Source organism: Carcharodon carcharias, chromosome 22 (assembly GCF_017639515.1).
Source record: "Carcharodon carcharias isolate sCarCar2 chromosome 22, sCarCar2.pri, whole genome shotgun sequence".
NCBI classification, from domain to species: domain Eukaryota; kingdom Metazoa; phylum Chordata; class Chondrichthyes; order Lamniformes; family Lamnidae; genus Carcharodon; species Carcharodon carcharias.
The window spans coordinates 20,747,353-20,765,359 of NC_054488.1; the positions used below are offsets into that span (position 1 = coordinate 20,747,353).

General features: G+C 42.7%; 1 protein-coding gene across 4 annotated transcripts in view; it reads right to left on the reverse strand.

Moving 5' to 3' along the window:
* The window catches only part of spata20 (spermatogenesis associated 20), a 380,734-nt gene that overhangs the window by 355,615 nt on the left and 7,112 nt on the right, over nt 1-18,007 (reverse strand). For all 4 annotated transcript variants that reach the window (XM_041217280.1, XM_041217283.1, XM_041217282.1 and 1 more), the window contains exons 2-6: nt 14,251-14,424; nt 12,019-12,083; nt 8,250-8,404; nt 6,702-6,845; nt 2,217-2,418 (exon numbers count right to left, since the gene is read on the reverse strand). In XM_041217280.1, the coding sequence (XP_041073214.1) occupies nt 2,217-2,418; nt 6,702-6,845; nt 8,250-8,404; nt 12,019-12,083; nt 14,251-14,424 (740 nt within the window). The remainder of the gene's footprint in view (nt 1-2,216; nt 2,419-6,701; nt 6,846-8,249; nt 8,405-12,018; nt 12,084-14,250; nt 14,425-18,007) is intronic.

Here is an 18,007-nt window from a genome sequence, read left to right on the forward strand (position 1 = left end):
GTAAATCTACCTATCTGCCAGAAGCATGGCATTGCATAAAAGTGTCTTGTAAGACATATTTCAATTGCGTTAGTTAGTGAATGCAAAACGTACCTTTTTCTTTAATTTGGTATATTAGTTGTCTGATAACTAATGTTGTATCTGTGTGATTTTAGTTTGTTACAGTAAAAGTCTTAAAAGTGAAATTTTGTCTACCAGTTTATTTCCGTTGGTCTTTTGGGAAATTAATTTCTTTTTAAAAGTTATCAGCCTCTGCAGAGATCGTAACATCTGGCAATGGTTCCTTCTTTCTTTAAAAACCACTGCCAACATCCCTCTCCTCAAATAATCCCACCCCCTCTAATCTATTTGTCTGCAGTGACTGTCAAATCCCTATCCTCTCCAAGGTCCTTGAATGTGTTGTTAGGTCCCAGCTCTATGCCCATTTCTTCCATAATACAAGTTGAATCCCATCACTTCACCTGATACTCCTGCTACAGTCCTGACCAAGTCATGTAAAGCATTCTCTTGTACCCTCATTCACGTCAACCTTTCAGCAGCTTACAACATAGTCAATTGTACCATCATCCTTGATTGTCTCTCCCTATTATCAAAGACTGCCTGGTTCCACTCTTACCTATCCAACTGTAGACAGAGCACCTCGTCCCACACCCCAATCTCCAAAGTGCCCTTAGGATCTGTCACTGAACCTCCCTCCTTTTCCTCATGCTGCCTCTTGGCAAAATAATCTACAGACATGGAACCTTTGTGCCAAATGGCCTCCTTCAGTGCCATAATGACTCTATTACATTGATTAGCTTCCACATAGTTGTCATAATATCCAGTTCTAGGTTTCCACCACCTCACTCAACCCTGCAGCTGCTTCTCTGATGTCCACCTAATTGTTCAAAATTGGATGAGCCTCAAGTAAATGAAAGAGAGAAGAAATTTGGATTTAATATCTTTCACAACCTCAACATGTCCCAAAGTACTGCACAGCTGATGAAGTACTTCAGAAGTGTAATCACTGCTACAATGTGGGAACATTAGAAAGACCAAAGTCAACGGTCTTTGCACTCCGCCAAACTTTCCCCAACCCCACCACAAATTCCACTCCCCATTCATTCCACACTCCTTCCCAACCACTGCCTCAAGCTGAACAGACTATTGGCAAGCTCAACATCTGTTTTCCCTGAACTGAATTTAACAGTTCTTTCCACCATTAAGACAACCTAGCCCTACCCCTATAACATCAGCCACACCTAACCCCTCGACTGCTGAATTCCTCACAATGCTCTCTGCCTCACTAAACTTGATGACTTCAATGGTCTCCTTACTGACGTCCCATTTCCATCCTCTATAAATTTCAGTCTATCCAAAACTCGGCTGCCCCCTATCTCACATCAAGTCCCTGTTGCTCATCATCCCAGTAATCATTCAAAGCTCCTGGCTCAGCAACACCATGTCTCATCTCGTCTCCATACCTATAACCATACGAAACTCCACACAGCTCCTTTAAGCTTCTGTGACTCTGACCTCTGCATCCAGTACTACCTCTCCTGGTTAATGCTTTCAGCCATCGAAGCCCCAATCTCTGAGATTTCCTCTCTAAACCCCATCCCTCCACTTCCCTTTACTCCTTAGGCCATCTTTAAAACACACAAACATACAAAACATTGATGAGCAGGAAAAGGCAAGGTGGTCCATTAAGTCTGCTCTATGGCCAGAGCATCACAACTTAACAGTTCTTCCCCCCTTTCACTAACTACTGAGCACTGGATGTGCTGCTCAAAGTGCAAAAGTAGAGCTGAGCACAAAAGTCCAGGACATTTTACATCATGATAATCATCATGGTAATCATATTCTCCAATGTGAGTTATGTCACCTCCACCAGTAATTCTCCAATCTGGAAATTCTTATCCTCCGATTCAGATCCCTGCATGATCTTTACCTCCCTATCTCCGTAACCTCCTCCAGCTCTACAACCCTCAGGGGACTCTAAGTTCCTCAAGCTCTAGTCTCTTGTACAGCCGCCACTTGCTTTGCTCTATCACTGATAGCCATTTTGGTCACCTGTCCTAATATCTCCTTCTGTGGCAGAGTATCACAAACTTTTGTCTTATTATGCTCCTGTGAAGAGCCTTGGAATATTTAAAATGCTGTATAAATGCAAGTTGCTGTTTCTGTGACCATCTAAAGACAATGAACATATTTTTAATCTAGCCTATGTTTCTCACCCGGTGAAGGGAATTTCGGAGACTCACGGAACCCTCCATATTCATCATCATAGGAATGAGCCAGCTGCTGGAAGCATCTCTCCATCACCTGAGGACATGGTGGGGGCATTGCTTCCTTGTTAGCACCCACCGCTACCCCCTTCTGCAGCGCTGCCAGGATCTTGCTGCTGCGTTCGGTTAGCTCACTCCGGTTTCTCTTCCACTAGAGCATATATTTAGAACATGAACAAACTTCAAAATTCAAACTATTTCTCTAATGGCTTAGCAAGCCTCTGGGCCGGAGGTTAAACAAAACATATATTCTGAAACCCAGAAAGTAAACACTGGCTAAAAATGAGCCTCTTGCTGGGGACTGCTAATGGTTAGTGTCCCAGCAATAAGTGAAGTTTATGCAACCTTAATTAAACCAGAATTAAATTCTTTCTTTACGATGAAGAATATATAATAAATAGGTTTTCCCATAAGTTACACTTTCTCTTTGCTCCACCTCACCACCCCCCTGCCAAACTTAACCGACCTCAGTTGTCTCAAACTATTTGTTGCATCGACCACGTCCAATCATCCCGACACTACATTTGCAAACCTACCCCACTCCGCACACAGATAAAGGAAGCAAAACTCCAGTGTACCCATCTAATGTTATATATCCTTACCAGGACAGAGGAGCACAGGGAGAAAAGGTGGTTATTTAGTCCTTTGAGTCATTCAATAGATCACTGTTACACATGCAGAAAGAGAATTACACAGGCAGAAAGAGAATGGGTGACCATCTGGAACAGAAAAGACTCAGGAAGGTAGTGCAGGAGTCCCCTGTGGTCAACCCTTCTCTAACAAATATACCACTTTGGATACTGTTGTGGGGGGTGGCTTCTCAGGGGAAAGTAGCAACAGCCAAGTTCACGGCACCGTGGGTGGCTCTGCTGCTCAGAGGGGCAGAAGGAAAACAATTGGCAGGGCTATAGTGATAGGGGATTCAATAGTTAGGGGCACAGACAGATGCTTCTGTAGCTGCAAACGTGAATCAAGGATGGTATGTTGCCTCCCTGGTGCCAGGGTCCAGGATGTCACAGAGCAACTGCAGGATATTCTAGGGAAGGAAGGTATGCAGCCAGTGGTCGTGATACACATTGGTACCAACGACATAGGTAAACTAAGGGATGAGGACCTGCAAGCTCAGTACACGGAGTTGTGAGATAAATTAAAATGCAAGATCTCAAATGTAGTAACCTCAGGATTACTCCCAGTTCCATGTGCTAGCGAGAGCAGGAATAAGAGGATAGACCAAATGAACACGTGGCTGGAGAGATGGTGTAGCCGGGAGGGATTCAGATTCTTGAGGCACTGGGACCGGTTCTGGGGAAGGTGGGGTCTGTACAAACCGAACAGGCTGCACCCAAGCAGAGCTGGGACCAGTGTCCTTGCGGGGGCTTTTGCTAGTTCTGTTGGGGACTATTTAAACCAGTGTGGCAGGGAGATGGGATCCCAGAAGTAGGATCAGATAGGTCAGATTCAGATCAGAAAAATGGAGGTAGAACATTAGCTAGGGACGTTGTGATAGACATGGAGTTACAGGAGAAGCAAAGTTTACAAAGTGTCCAGCAAGGGAAATTGACGGGGTTAAACTGTTTACACTTCAATGCAAGGAGTATTACAAACAAGGTAGATCAGTTAAGGGCACAGGTAGACACATGGCAGCAGGATGTCATTGCTATAGCGGAGACCTGGCTAAAGGAGGGACAAAACTGGCCTAATATCTTTGGTTATAGAGTCTTCAGACACGATAGAGTAGGAGATAAAAAAGGAGGGGGTAGCACTAATGGTTAAAGAATCAATTCCAGTTGTGAGAAGGGATGACATACTAAATGAGTCAACAAACAAGGCTTTATGGATTGATCTTAGAAATAAAAAAGGGGCAGTCACACTACTGGGAGTATACTACAGACCCCCAAATAGTGAAAGGGAGATAGAAGAACAAATATGTCGGCAAATTTCTGCTTGTAAGAACAAAAGGGCAATAATAGTAGGAGACTTCAACTATCCTAATATCAACTGGGATTCAAACAATATAAGGAGCACTGAGGGAGAAAAATTCATGCAGTGTGTCCAGGAAAATGTTTTCAACCAATTATTGACAAACCCAACGAGAGGAGATGCAATTCTAGACCTAGTCTTGGGGAACGAAGAGGGGCAAGTGGGTGAAGTGACAGTTGGCGACCATATCAGGGACAGTGATCACAATTCAGTTAGATTTAGCATTACCATGGAAAAGGACAGAGATAAGGCAGGGGTAAATGTCTTGAACTGGGGGAAGGCAAATTTTGCAGAAATGAGAAGGGACTTGGCTGAGATGGACTGGACATCACTGCTGGAGGATAAAATAGCGGAAAACCAGTGGGAAGCACTTAAAAGCAAGATCCTAATTGTACAAAGTAGACATGTCCGCTACAAAAATAAGAGTGGTACTGCCAAATCTAGACCCCACCGGTTGTCTAGAGGAATACAGGGGAAGATCAAATAGAAAAAGAAAGTGTACGATAGGCACAAAGAACTAAGCACTGCAGATAGCCTAGACTAATATAGGAAGTAAAAAGGAAATAAAGAAGTCAAAGAGAGGGCATGAAAAAAGATCAGCAAGTAAAGTTAAAGCTAACCCAAAGATGTTTTACCAATACATTAATGCTAAAAGGTTAGTTAACGAAAAAGTGGGACCTATCAGAGCTGAAGATGGAAACTTGTGTGTAGATGCAGAGGCTGTGGGAAGGGTTTTGAATGAATATTTTGACTCCATGTTTACAAAGGAAAGGGAGGATGTAGATATAGTATTCCAGGAGAAACACTGCGAGATATTGGATGGAATAGTCATAAATGGAGAGGAAGCTGAAAAGGTTGAAATCCTTGAAAGTTGATAAGTCACCAGGGCTAGAGGAATTGTTTCCGAGGCTGCTGAAGGAAGTCAGGGAGGAGATAGCAGATGCTCTGAGGATGATTTTCCAATCTTCACTAGATACAGGGGAGGTACCGGAGGACTGGAGAAATGCAAGTAGTTCCATTGTTTAAAAAGGGATCAAAGGAAATGCCAAGCAATTATAGGCCAGTTAGTCTTACATCACTGGTGAGCAAATTAGTGGAATCAATCCTGAGAGATAGGATTAACTGTCATGTGGAAAGGCATGGACTAATCAGGGATGGTCAGCATGGATTTGTTAAAGGAAGGTCTTGCCTAACAAATTTGATTGAATTCTTTGAGGAAGTGACAAGAAGGGTTGATGAAGGTCGTGCAGTGGATGTTGGGTACATGGATTTTAGCAAGGCATTTGACAAGGTCCCACATAACAGATTGGTCAGGAAATAAAAAGCCCATGGGATTCAGGGTAATGTGGCAAACTGGATAAAAGGTTGGCTTTGTAACAGGAAACAAAGGGTAATGGTCAATGGACGCCCTCGCGAATGGAAAGTTGTCTCAAGTGGTGTTCCGGATTGGCCGAGTAGTGGATAGTGTAGAGGATAGCCATAATCTCCAAAACGATATAGATGGGTTGGCGGAGTGGGCGGTAAAGTGGCAGACGGATTTTAACTTAGAGAAGTGTGAGGTCATACATTTAGGGAGGTCAAACAGTTACAGGGATTACAAAATAAATGGGAATATACTAAGAGGAGTAGATGAAGTGAGAGATCTTGGCGTACAAGAACACAGGTCCCTGAAGGCAGCAATTCAAGTAGACAAGGTTGTAAAGAAGGCTTTTGGAATGCTCTCCTTTACTGGCAGAGGTACTAAATATAAGAATAAGGATATAATGTTGGAATTGTATAAAACACTAGTGAGGCCACAACTGGAGTATTGTGTGCGGTTCTGGTCACATTACAGGAAGGACGTAATAGCTCTGGAAAGCGTGCAAAGGAGGTTTACAAGAATGTTGCCAGGGTTAGAAAAATGTAGCTACGAGGAGAGATTGGATAGGTTGGGGTTATTTTCCTTAGAACAAAGAAGGCTGAGGTGACTTGATTGAGGTGTACAAAATTATGAGGGGAATAAATAGAGTGGACAGGATAAAATTGTTTCCCTCGATGGAAAATTCTAGAATCATGGGACATAGATTCAAGATAAGTGGCAGAAGGTGTAAGGGGGACATGAGGAAGAACTTTTTTATGCAGAGGGTAGTGGGTGTCTGGAATTCGCTGCCCAAGTTGGTGGTAGAGGCAGAAACTTTAAACTCTTTTAAAGCTGTAAGCTGCAGGATTATGGGCCGGGTGCAGGATGGTGGCATTAGAAAGGGCACCCGGGTGTCCTCAGGCTGGCATGGACAAGATGGGCCAAATGGCCTCCTTCTTGCTGTAACTGTTCTATGGTTCTATGATCTGTACCTCAGCTCCATCTACTCCATCTATAACCCTTATAACCCCTACCTAAAAGAAACATATCCAAGGATTCAAAAGTTGTCGGATCACCCTATTCAACACACCATTTAACAGCAATGAATACCATACCTGCTCAGCCAGGTTCTTCAACACCGTCTTAAACCCGACTCGGTGGAAACCATCTTCAGGTGGGAAGTAAGTCCCTCCAACAAAAGGCTTGAGGTCTGGGGTCAACCACACACTCATTGGCCAGCCGCCTCCTCCACTTGTTGCCTGCGACCAAAAGGAAGGAAACAGGAATCATTATAGCTCCTCTGGAAGAGTCGTACTAATGGAAAGCAAGCCAGATTCTGCTCAGTCAAACTTCACACTTCTCATTAAAAGCTTTCAACACTGCACAAAGAAAGGCTTTAAAACAAAAGCAAAGATTTGGATATATATAACATCTTTAATGATCTCAGGAGGTGCTAAAGCACTCTACAACTGATTAAGTACTTTTGAAGCATAATCACTGTTGGACTGTAGGAAATGCAGCAGTCAATTTTTCACAGAGCAAGCGTCCCCAACAGAAATAAAGTGACCAGATCTGATTTCTCAGGGGGAAACGTTGACCAGGACACCAGGGAAAAGCCGTGTTCTTCTTCAGACTGGTGTCTTGCAGGTGGTACGGAAGTTTTGAGAAGTCATTGATGATCATGGCCATATATCACTACTGAGATGAATGGTAGCTACTTGTTTATAATGTCCTAGTAAAAGTGATGTAAGCCATGCAGACCCAGTGAAAAATGGGCTGGATGCAATATATTAGGTTCATGTTATAGGCATGGATTGTGAGAGAGTCACACAATGGGAGCTGAGAGCTGAAGAACAACTGAAAGGGACTTTATACTTTATTACATTTGTTTGTCAATGTTGGGATCACACAGGCAAGCAGACTACTGACACTCCCACATCTCTTCCAATGTCTGTCAGCTGTGGCTCAGGGTAGCACCCTCACTTCTGAGTCAGCAGGTAACGGATACAAGTCGCACTCCAGAGACTTGAGCACAAAATCTAGGCTGACACTCCAATGCAGTACCAAGGGAGTGCTGCACTGTCCAAGTTGCTAGCTTTCAAAAAAGACATTAAACAAAGGTCCTGTCTGCCATCTCGGGTGGATGCAACACATCCCATGGCACTATCTCAAAGATGGGCAGTCAGGTACAGGGCAATCATAAGGTGTGGAATTTGATTTTTCTCCCATGCGATCATGGAAAGTAATTGTCAGCTTGGCTTGAAGGTAGTACCTGCAACCATGAGTGAAGCGCATGGGCTCAGGACTCAAAGACAAATGTACACTGGCAATCAGTGCAGTATTGTCAGAGGTGCAACCTTTCAGAGGTGACATTAAACTGCAGTCCTTGTCTGACTGTTAAGTGGGCATAAAAGATCCCAAGGCAGCCTGCGCACCAAATGGCCTGCTATCTAACTGCCCAGAAACTGAGTTAATGTGAAAAACTTCTTAAATGTTAATTAAATAACAGTGCTGGTGTTTGGTACATTGAAGCAGGTAGCTGAGAACAAGGCATTTGATGTTACTTCCTGATTGTCTACTGATGCAGCCCTTGCATTTACTGGCTAAAGGGTTTAAATGCAAGGTGCGGGGAATCTAGTGATTTCATTAAGCAACACGCTCACCTGGACAAACGTCATGTAAACTTTATCAACATCCGGTCGCTCCTCACGGTCAACCTTGATGCAAACAAAATTCTCGTTCATTATTTTGCCAATCTCTTCATTTTCAAACGATTCCCGCTCCATTACATGGCACCAATGACATGTAGAGTAACCAACTGGAAGAGGAGAAAACCAGAGGAAAGAATGAATTGGACATACATACAGTGCTTCTTCATTGACACTGAAGGAAAAAGTCCTGAAATGGAGCGGAAGAAGAGAAGGGTCTTAAGACATGAGAACCCAAGCTGTTTCCTTACACATGCTAGTAGAAAATGTAGACAGAGCTTCTCACTCTTTTGATTAGAGATGATACATTTCACTTTCCCCACCAGCCCTCCCCAATTTTTAATCAGAAATGGTACATAGTGAAGGAAGGAGAGAAAGTAGGTTACAATCTTAGCCCCAATACTTTCCACAAAAAGATGAAAGCAAATAATAACTGGGAGGCCAGTTATCTCACGGTGAGTTAAATGGAAAGAACATTGTTCAGTAAAAGAAATGCCTCAAGGTGAAATTGAAGTAGGAACTAACCCTGAAGTATTTCTTTAAAATGAAATCAAGTGTCCCTATTGGTTTAGAATATTGATCCAGTGAATAACTCAAGTGAGCACAACTGAGGAAGGGCCCATACTTTAGCCCAAACTCTTCTGATTTTGCCAAACTCACCAGGATGGCAGTAAGAACCTATCACAGGATACTTGATTTCCTCTGAAAGCTCTCTGTAGTGATACTCATATCTGATACTTATTTCACCAACTCAAAGGTGCTGCAGGACTACATCCTCTCTCCCACTCTATTACATTTTCACTTATCTTCTAACCCTCTGTTCATAAATCCTGTCATAAAATGGCTGAATCAGCCTCTCTTAATTCCTTCCATGCCTTTCAATAGGTTAACGAGAACTTGGTTTCTTTCGAACCTCCCATAAAAGTTTTTTTCAGGTCTCCTTCTACCTCCAGTTACCCATGATGGCTCCACCTTTCATTTCCCTTCACCTTCTGACATTTTTGGTTTCACTTCCTGCTCCATCAGTAAAAGTGTCTGCAAGAAGCTCAGTTTCTTTCTCTTTTGTGCCAAAGCACTTACCTTTCCCTTGACATTAAGCCCTGTTTTATCCAAGACAGAATGTCACTGCCATAACTGAGGAGGCTCAGTTGGGGAACACAAAATCTCCAGTTCCTCTTCTATCGTCCCTCACCCACCCTACCCTTCCTCACCTCCCTCTCTCTGATGTAACCTTACTCCTTCTCCAATGTTATTGAAACTACTCTGGTCAGTAATCCTCTGGGCTTTCCAATTCTAAACTGTAAATACCACATTCTACTTGCTCACTATGTTAACATTAACATTCATCACACAGACTTTGACTTTCACTCACTGTCAGACTTTGAAACATGGGACTCATCAACTTCCTCAGGTTTCCTATCTTCCTCCAATCCACTAGCCTTGACAACCAAATGGTGTCAGCAGTAACCCAGTGGACAGCTTCTGAGTCAAAAGTTATGCTTTCAAGCTCTAGCCCAGAAACCTGAGCACAAAGTCCAGGCTGACATGCTCGTGCATTACTGAGGAAGTGCTGCACTGTCAGAGATGTCGTCCATCAGATTTATCCCTCAACCACATTATTAAAACAGGTTATCTGGTTATTCTTTCATTAAAGTTTGTGGCTGTGAAGCACTTAAAGATATCCTGCACTCGAGAAAGGTAAAAAGTCTTTCTTATTTCCTTTTCATGACTTCTTGAGTGACCAAATCTCCTCCCCAATTCTTTTTAATCTTGGTAACATTCTGCACCACGTGCCTTGCCCTGTTTCATTGCTTTCCCTATGTAAAATATGTGGAGCTGTACCTCAGCAAAAGTCAGTGGCCCTACAATTCCAAGCAGGTTTTTCAGCTCTCCCACTGTATCTCCAACCGGATACTAGCAAACACCCAGGGAGCAGGCCTTTGTCAGCCATTTACAGTGTTTCCATATGGGCTCTGCCACACTTATAACAATAGGGTGACAAAACTTAGGTTTTCCAACTCTGCCTAGACATATCCCCAGAGGTCTGATCATGAGGTGTCTGGTGACAAGATGTCTGGTGCTGAGGCACTTTACTGCAATTGAAAACGATATAACATTCATCTTACAAAGGATGGGTCCTCTGTAGTTGAGTGCCTTTACTCGTGGTTTTGCATGTCATGCAAGAAGTTCTGAGAGCCAGGAGGCTCTCTGCGAGCGGGTGAAGAAAGAGCATGAGCACAAACCTCAGGCATGAAATTGACTTAACACTAGATACATCAGAACTTAAAATGGATATAATCTCAGTAAAGCATACAAATTAGGAGGTGTAGGCATTCAATTCCTCAAGCCTACTCCGCCATTTGATAAGATCATGGCTGATCTGATTGTGGCCTCAACTCTACTTTGCTGTCTACCCTCTACACCCTTTGACTCTCTTATCAAGGCAGATAAGCTTTCACTCTAGCATCAACTGCTGCAACCCAAAGGAAACCTTTAATACAAATGCAGTAATTATACATAAACCATTACACTCCAGACACAAAATTCCATACTACCCATCACAAACCTGCAATTCTTACAGCATTCTATGCTGCCAAACAATCTCTTAACTTTAAGCTTCACAGTAATGCAGACTCCAGTGGAATCCACTGCTAATCACTGATTATTAATTAATAGAAGAAATTAATATTTATGTTTTCAGAAAATATTAATTAGTTTCAGTAAATGCAGAGAAAAAAAATAAGGTTTAAATTATTCATCACCTCAATTTTTTTTCAACTCTTCCACTGTTATGGGAGAAACACACAGAATTACTTCAGCACTGGCTTAGTTTTCTGCTACTCTGCCTGTTCACGCTTGAGCAATCCTGTCATTTCTGGCAAATTTACAATTAAAAAAGCCAAAGAAGTACAGCTGGGGATTTTCTCTTTGTTATTTAATATTTCCTGTTTGAATCACTGCAACTTTAGCTCAATAAATAAATCAACTCTCAGAACTGACACATTCATTCTGAAATTAAATGGTAAAAGCCCCCCAGTCACTCTTAGACTTTAAGCACTTTTGAAAGTTTGCATATCCTCAATCTTGTCTTAGAAATCATCAAATAAAAAGCTCCTCACAAAAATTCTGAGAATGCAAAAATATAACAAAGACACCCAGCTGACAAAAAGATAAAAACAAAAAACTGCAGATGCTGGAAATCCAAAACAAAAACAGAATTACCTGGAAAAACTCAGCAAGTCTGGCAGCATCGGCGGAGAAGAAAAGAGTTGACTTTTCGAGTCCTCATGACCCTTCAAGTTCTGTTGAAGGATTATGAGGATTCGAAACGTCAACTCTTTTCTTCTCCGCCGATGCTGCCAGACCTGCTGAGTTTTTCCAGGTAATTCTGTTTTTGCACCCAGCTGACTTCTGTTCTTGCTCTCCCCTCTCTGACCAAAGGCAGCAGTAATGGAGATGACAACTAAGGTCTAAGCGGACATGGTAGTAACAACGGTGAGCTCCGCTGACCGAAGCTTTCTCCTCCCGGATTGCTAGCTGCAGCAGCCAGGAGGTCTATCCTCAAATATGGGAGACGCCCAGGTAATGCAAGGGGTCTTGGAAACCTTAGGAGAACCCTGCTAGAATTTCAGAGCTCATGTCTTAAAGATTAAACTAAAAGGGGTAACAGACTGGAGATACGGAGGGGAAAACAGATGCCGAAAGTAACGTGCCCATGCTGTACCTGACAGAAAGATTGGCTTGTCTTCTTCCTTCGCTTTGGCAAATGCTTCTTCTCCCCATGGATACCTAGGCAATTAAAACACAATTACTATAAAACTATGAAAATTATATTTTAGGATACTATGTGTGAGTAATTTGAGACATGATATGATGAGTGTCGCATGCTTGCAAGGAACAGATGTTTTTGGGCCTGTGGTTCCCAAAGTTCACAACTACTGGGGTTTTGCTCTCATGTCTAGATCTGTTGTGGACTAAATTATAGAGATTGACCACCAAGATTAGTCAATAGTGCTATTCAACAATGTTCTTTCATGTGACAACCAGAAGGCAAACAAGGGGGACCTTGGGCTTTTTCGCTTGGTAAATGGGGTGCCAGTTTGATTAGCACTCCATCCACCATGTTAAACATGTATTCCCTCCGACACCGATGCACAGTGGCAGCAGTGTGTACCATCTACAAGGGTGCACTGCAGCAACTCAACAAGGCTCTTTTGACAGCACCTTCCAAACCCACAACCTCTACCACGTAGAAAGACAAGGGTAGCAGAGCCATGGGAAAACCACAACCTGCAAGTTCCTCTCCAAGCCACACACTATCTTGAATTGGTGTTATTGCTGTTCCTTCACTGTCGTTGGGTCAAAATCCTGGAACTCCCTCACAACACTGGGGGTGTACCTACACCACAAGGACTGTAGCGGTTCAAGAAAGTAACTCACCACCATCTTCTCAAGGGTAATTAGGGATGGACAATAAATGCTGGTTTAGCCAACGAGGCCCACAGCTCGTAAAAGAATTTAAAAAATTGCCTTTGGTCCTATTTCAATTTGTTCTCAACATAAAAAAGGAGCTGTATTCATCCACCATACCTTGTGTGCATTAGAAGCCACAGAACAGGTCATCACCTGCACTGGCCCACATGGAGAAAGTGGAAAAGAGGCAATGAGGCAGAAGGCTCTCTCAGTTGCTCAGTAAGCAACTCAGTGCATTACAGTATCATAAGGACCATGAAGTTCCAGATTCAATCCAGTATCTGCCACAGTGATAACTGAAGTGCCACAAATGGCCTGGGGTCCAAAGTAGGGATGAAGAATCAGTCAAGATTCTGGCTCCTGATTTAGAAATAACTCCTACCAGAGAGTGCAATTTGTGGATGTCAGATGAGGACAGCATCAGGCTCGGCTGTGATACTCCGAAGCTCCCTCCCCTCCCCCTGTTGTGCTCCCTTTCACTGAGGCAGAAACTTGCCTACATAGAGGGCAGGAGGAGGGGAAGGACCAGTCAGAAGAACTGTCCTTCTCAAACCCCTTATGTGCTCCGCTCCCTTAGGGTCACCAGCAGAGAGCTAGGGAACAGCTCACTATGCTGCAATTCTGCAGATGCTAGAAATCTGAAATAAAAATAGAAAAGGCTGGAGGCACTTGGCAGGTCAGGCAGCATCTGTGGAAATGAAAACAAAGTTAACATTTCAGGTTGATGATTTTTTTGTTCTAACAACTGACCAGAAACATTAAATCTATTCTCTCTCTACAGATCCAGTCAGACCCAGAATATTTACAACGGAATAAATGCCTTTAATAAAATAGAAGTTAGACCAGAAAATCATCAGGAATATAGCTGTCATACAAAGTTCACTATACCCCAACACACCATCATTGCTTTAATTTACTTGAAACAGTGTAGCTGGAGCAAGTTTCATATCTCAACAGGTATCAATGGGTGAGCAGCTAAATTACCAGGCGACTTTATAGAAAGATTTATTACTCGTTAAAACTCAGCAGCTTGCCCGCACCACTGACGCAAACTGTCAAGCAACAACAATTTCAAGACAAATAAGAAAATCCAGAGAAAAGGACATTCAGCTCATCAAGATGATGAGGAGTCTCCAGGCAATTAAGGATGGGCAATAAATAATGGCCGAGCTAGTGACGCTCTCACCCCAAAAAGCAATAAATAAAATCTTGGATTGGGAATATTACAGAATGAGAGTTAGCTCAATTTTAAGCAGTCGGAGAATGGGAAGGAGTTTGATCCATTGGCACTCTATTCAATGGGAGTGAATAGAAAAAGGTTTGATCCATAGAAACATTATAGAAGGCCAATCAGCTCAATCCTGATATACATAACAATCATAAATAAATTACAGAATAAACTACCAGGCATTCAGATCAGATTTTCAAACATAGCAATCTCCCTTGTGTTTCAGAAAGGTCTTATAAAAGGTCAGGTAATCACCAGTCTACAGGATTGTGTGCATGCTGCAACAGATAAGGGGACTTCTCATGGATCAATCGGTTCGTGTGCTGCTTTGGCTTCGGCTTTGGGCCCGACAAACGTGGTGGCCCATCACTGCCGCCTGTAGCCATGGTTACAAACACCGCCTTTATAAGTCTTCTGTTGGGATAGTTCCTGTTGGTTCAAATAAAAATGTGTCCGTGACTTATACTCAGCAACCAATTATAAACCAAGTGCATGTGACTGTAACATAATTTGCTAACTGGAGGCAAAATGAAGATTCTGTTCTGTATATTAATGCTTGATAATGTCTGAAACATGCCCAGAGTGGACCCAGATTACATGATGTAATGAAGAGCCAGCAATCAATGTGTGTACCTCAGAAAGTTGAACAGGAATATATTTTTGCCTTTATAAAACTTTGGGTTCCTTGTTTCTAGAAATCACAGAATCTTTACAGGGCAGGAGGCGGCCATTTAGCCCATCGAGTCTGCACTGGCTCACTGAAAAAGCATTCTACCTAGTCCCACTCCCCTGCCTTACCCCCGTAACCATGCCCATTCTTTCTTTTCAGATAGCAATCCAATTCCTTTTTGAATACCTCGATCGAACTTGCCTCCAGCACCCTCTCAGGAAGTTAGTTCCAGACTCCAACCACCCTCTGGGTGAAAAATGTTTTCCTCACATCACTTTTACTCCTTCTGCCAATTATTTTTAATCTGTGCCCTCTAGTTCTTGATGCTCCCTTGAGTGGGAACAGTTTCTCACTATTTACCATGTCCATACCCCTCAGGATCTTGAATACCTCTATCAAGTCTCTTCTCAGCCTTCTTTTCGCTGAGGAAAACAGTCCCAAACTCTCCAATCTATCCTCTTAGCTACAGTTCTTCATCCCGAGAATCAGACTTGTGAATCTCCTCTATACTCTCTCCAGTGTCTTCACATCTTTCCTCAAGTATGGCGCCCAGAACTGAATGCAGCACTGCAGGTGAGGCTTAACTAGTGTCTTATAAAAGTTCAACATGACCTCCTTACTCTTGCACTCAATGCCCCTATTCATAAAGTCTACGATACTAAATGCTTTGTTAACTGCTCTCTCAACATGCCCTACCACCTTCAATTACTTTTGTACATATACACCAAGGTCCTTCTCTCTGTTCCTGCATCTCCTTTACAGGAAGCAGTATGTGAGTAGTTTAAAAAGACTGGAGACATACAGGTTTAAGAACAGCCAAGGCCAGCCATTTTCTGCAGGATGGAAGGATATTGCATGGCAGTTTAGAACACAAAATTAGTTAGTTCCAATGCATTAGGGTGAATTTTAACCCCCCCACCCACCCCAGAACAGGTGTAGTGGGGTTGGATGAGATGTTACTTTTTTATTTAAATCTCAAGCCCAACTCCAAGCCGTCCACTTTCAGATTTAAAAGGGGTGCGAGGGGCAGGTTGTCCTTTTGAATATTATAACTAAGTGCATTTAACCTGCCTTACAAATTTAACCAGGCCATGGGAAAGTCAACAGCTGAAGGCAGGTGAGGACAGCTTTTGGGTGAAGCTAAGTGTCATTACAGCATTGCTTTATAGGCCAGGAGGAGCAGCAATGTCTCTCCTCCCCCACCCCTCCCCGCACAAGCTAGCCTTTTCCCTGGGATCATAACCATGCCCCCCCCCAATCCACTCCCATCAGATCTCTCCCCATAGAACCTGGCTTTCAGCTTTCCTGTCCAAAACTCAGAGAACTTCCACCCGACCCCCACCACTACCCAACTACGATATAGGGGCTACTGCACTCTCCCTATCTATATTGCCGCTATTGTTCCTAAGAAGCTTTAGATGGTTACATTTCAGAATCTTTCCATTACTTTTTCATAGACTAATTTTGTGTGCTGTATGTTCACCTCGCTGTGAAGTGAAGCAGCTAATCAATTTGTAACAAGCCTTATGACTATTCACTTTGTCCATCTTCAAAACGATTGAAGTTAGCAAATATCTGATTCAAGCCACAAAGTTATTTTTGTTACATCCCAAGTTATATTATAATGCAGCTTGACTCAACTCCCACAAAAATAAGAATTTGAGAAGGTATCTATGATAGGTTTGAGTTTGTTCCCCAATTCAATTAGCTCAGAACAATTTCTGCCAATCAGGCTACCACGTCGCCATACTTGACTGAAAGTGGTAGTTGCATTTAGAGTAATATTCCAAGTAAATGAGAATTTGTGAAGAGCTGTTGATTACAAGAAAGCCTTTTGTTTCAATATATCTTCCAAGGGTGATAAATGATGATATACTTGGTGACCATATGCTATTGTGGAGGTTCCAGGTGGACAGTCCACTGACCATTTTGCATCCTAGTGTTTGTACCTTATCTTTCCAGCTGGCAAATACATACTTTCTTCACTCATTCTAGGAGCTGGGCATTGCTGGCAAGTCCAAAACCTATTGCCCATCCCGAGTTTCTCAGAAAAGATGGTGGTAAGCCTTCTTCTATTTGATACAACTGAGTGCCTTGCTAGGCAATGCCAGTGAGCAGTTAAGAGCCAACGACACACTGATGTGGACTGGAAAAATATATAGGCCAGACCTAGTAAGAATAACAGGTTCCCCAAAAGACATTACTGAACCAGTTGGGTTTCTACAACAATCTGAGAGCTTCATGGTCACTTTTACTGGTACCAGATTTTTATTTCACGCTTATTTATTTTATTCAAGAGGGTGGCCTACTACTACCTTCACAAGGACAATTAAGGATGGGCAACAAACGTTGGCTGTGCCAGTGACATCCATATCCTAGGAATGAATTTAAAAACAAACTGAATTCAAACTCTCAAACTGCTGAGATTCTCTGATTCTCTGACCCAGGTCTCTTGGGTTACTAGTCCAGTAACAAAGCACTGCAGCCAATTCTCTAAGATTGTGCTGGCCACCAGAGATGTTCAGCCAGTTTGAAACTATAGCATGTTCCACAGTGTAAGACATGAACTTCTCTTTTACTGCCTATGTATTGAAAGAAATTTAGTGCCATTTTTATTGTTTTTGAGCTGAGGGGACTAGTGAAATGCACAACTCGTTGTTTTATACTGTACACTGTTAATTTACCTATTTTACTGAAACTGTGTTTGTTTAGAATCTAGTCTCAGGCTGGTGAGTGTGTGCATTCAGCCTGTTTTGAAGGAAGAAGCATTGCTTGGTTGCAGGTGACATTCTGCCTGAAACTGGTGCTCACTCTTGTTGTGATCCCTGGATCTCATTATCATTTCCCTAGACACAAAAGAACAGAGCAGGCCATTCAGCCCCTCAAACATGTTCAGCCATTCAATTAGAACATGGCTAATCTGAATCTCAACTCCATCTGTCTGCCCTGGTTCTGTAGCCCATAATATCTTGCCCAACAAAAATCTATCAACCTCAATTTTGATTTTTTCTACTGGCCCCAGCCATTTCAAAAAGTTCTAGATTTCTATTACCGTTTGTGTGAGGGCACCCTTTGTGGCCTAGCACTAATTTTTTGAGGTTATGCCATCTTGTTACTGGACAGATAAAGGCGCAGTCAGGATCAAAGAAGGAACAGATAAAGGCACACTCAGGATTGTAGGAGACACATGGTCTGTTTATAGAGCTGATCAGTGACATTCATTCCCGAGAAAATATTTAGCATGAAAACCCCCAAAAATATGATGGGAGATTAACAGTAACTGTCACTCACCTGTCAGACTTCAGGGACTTAACACAATATACGCAAAACACATAACACAAA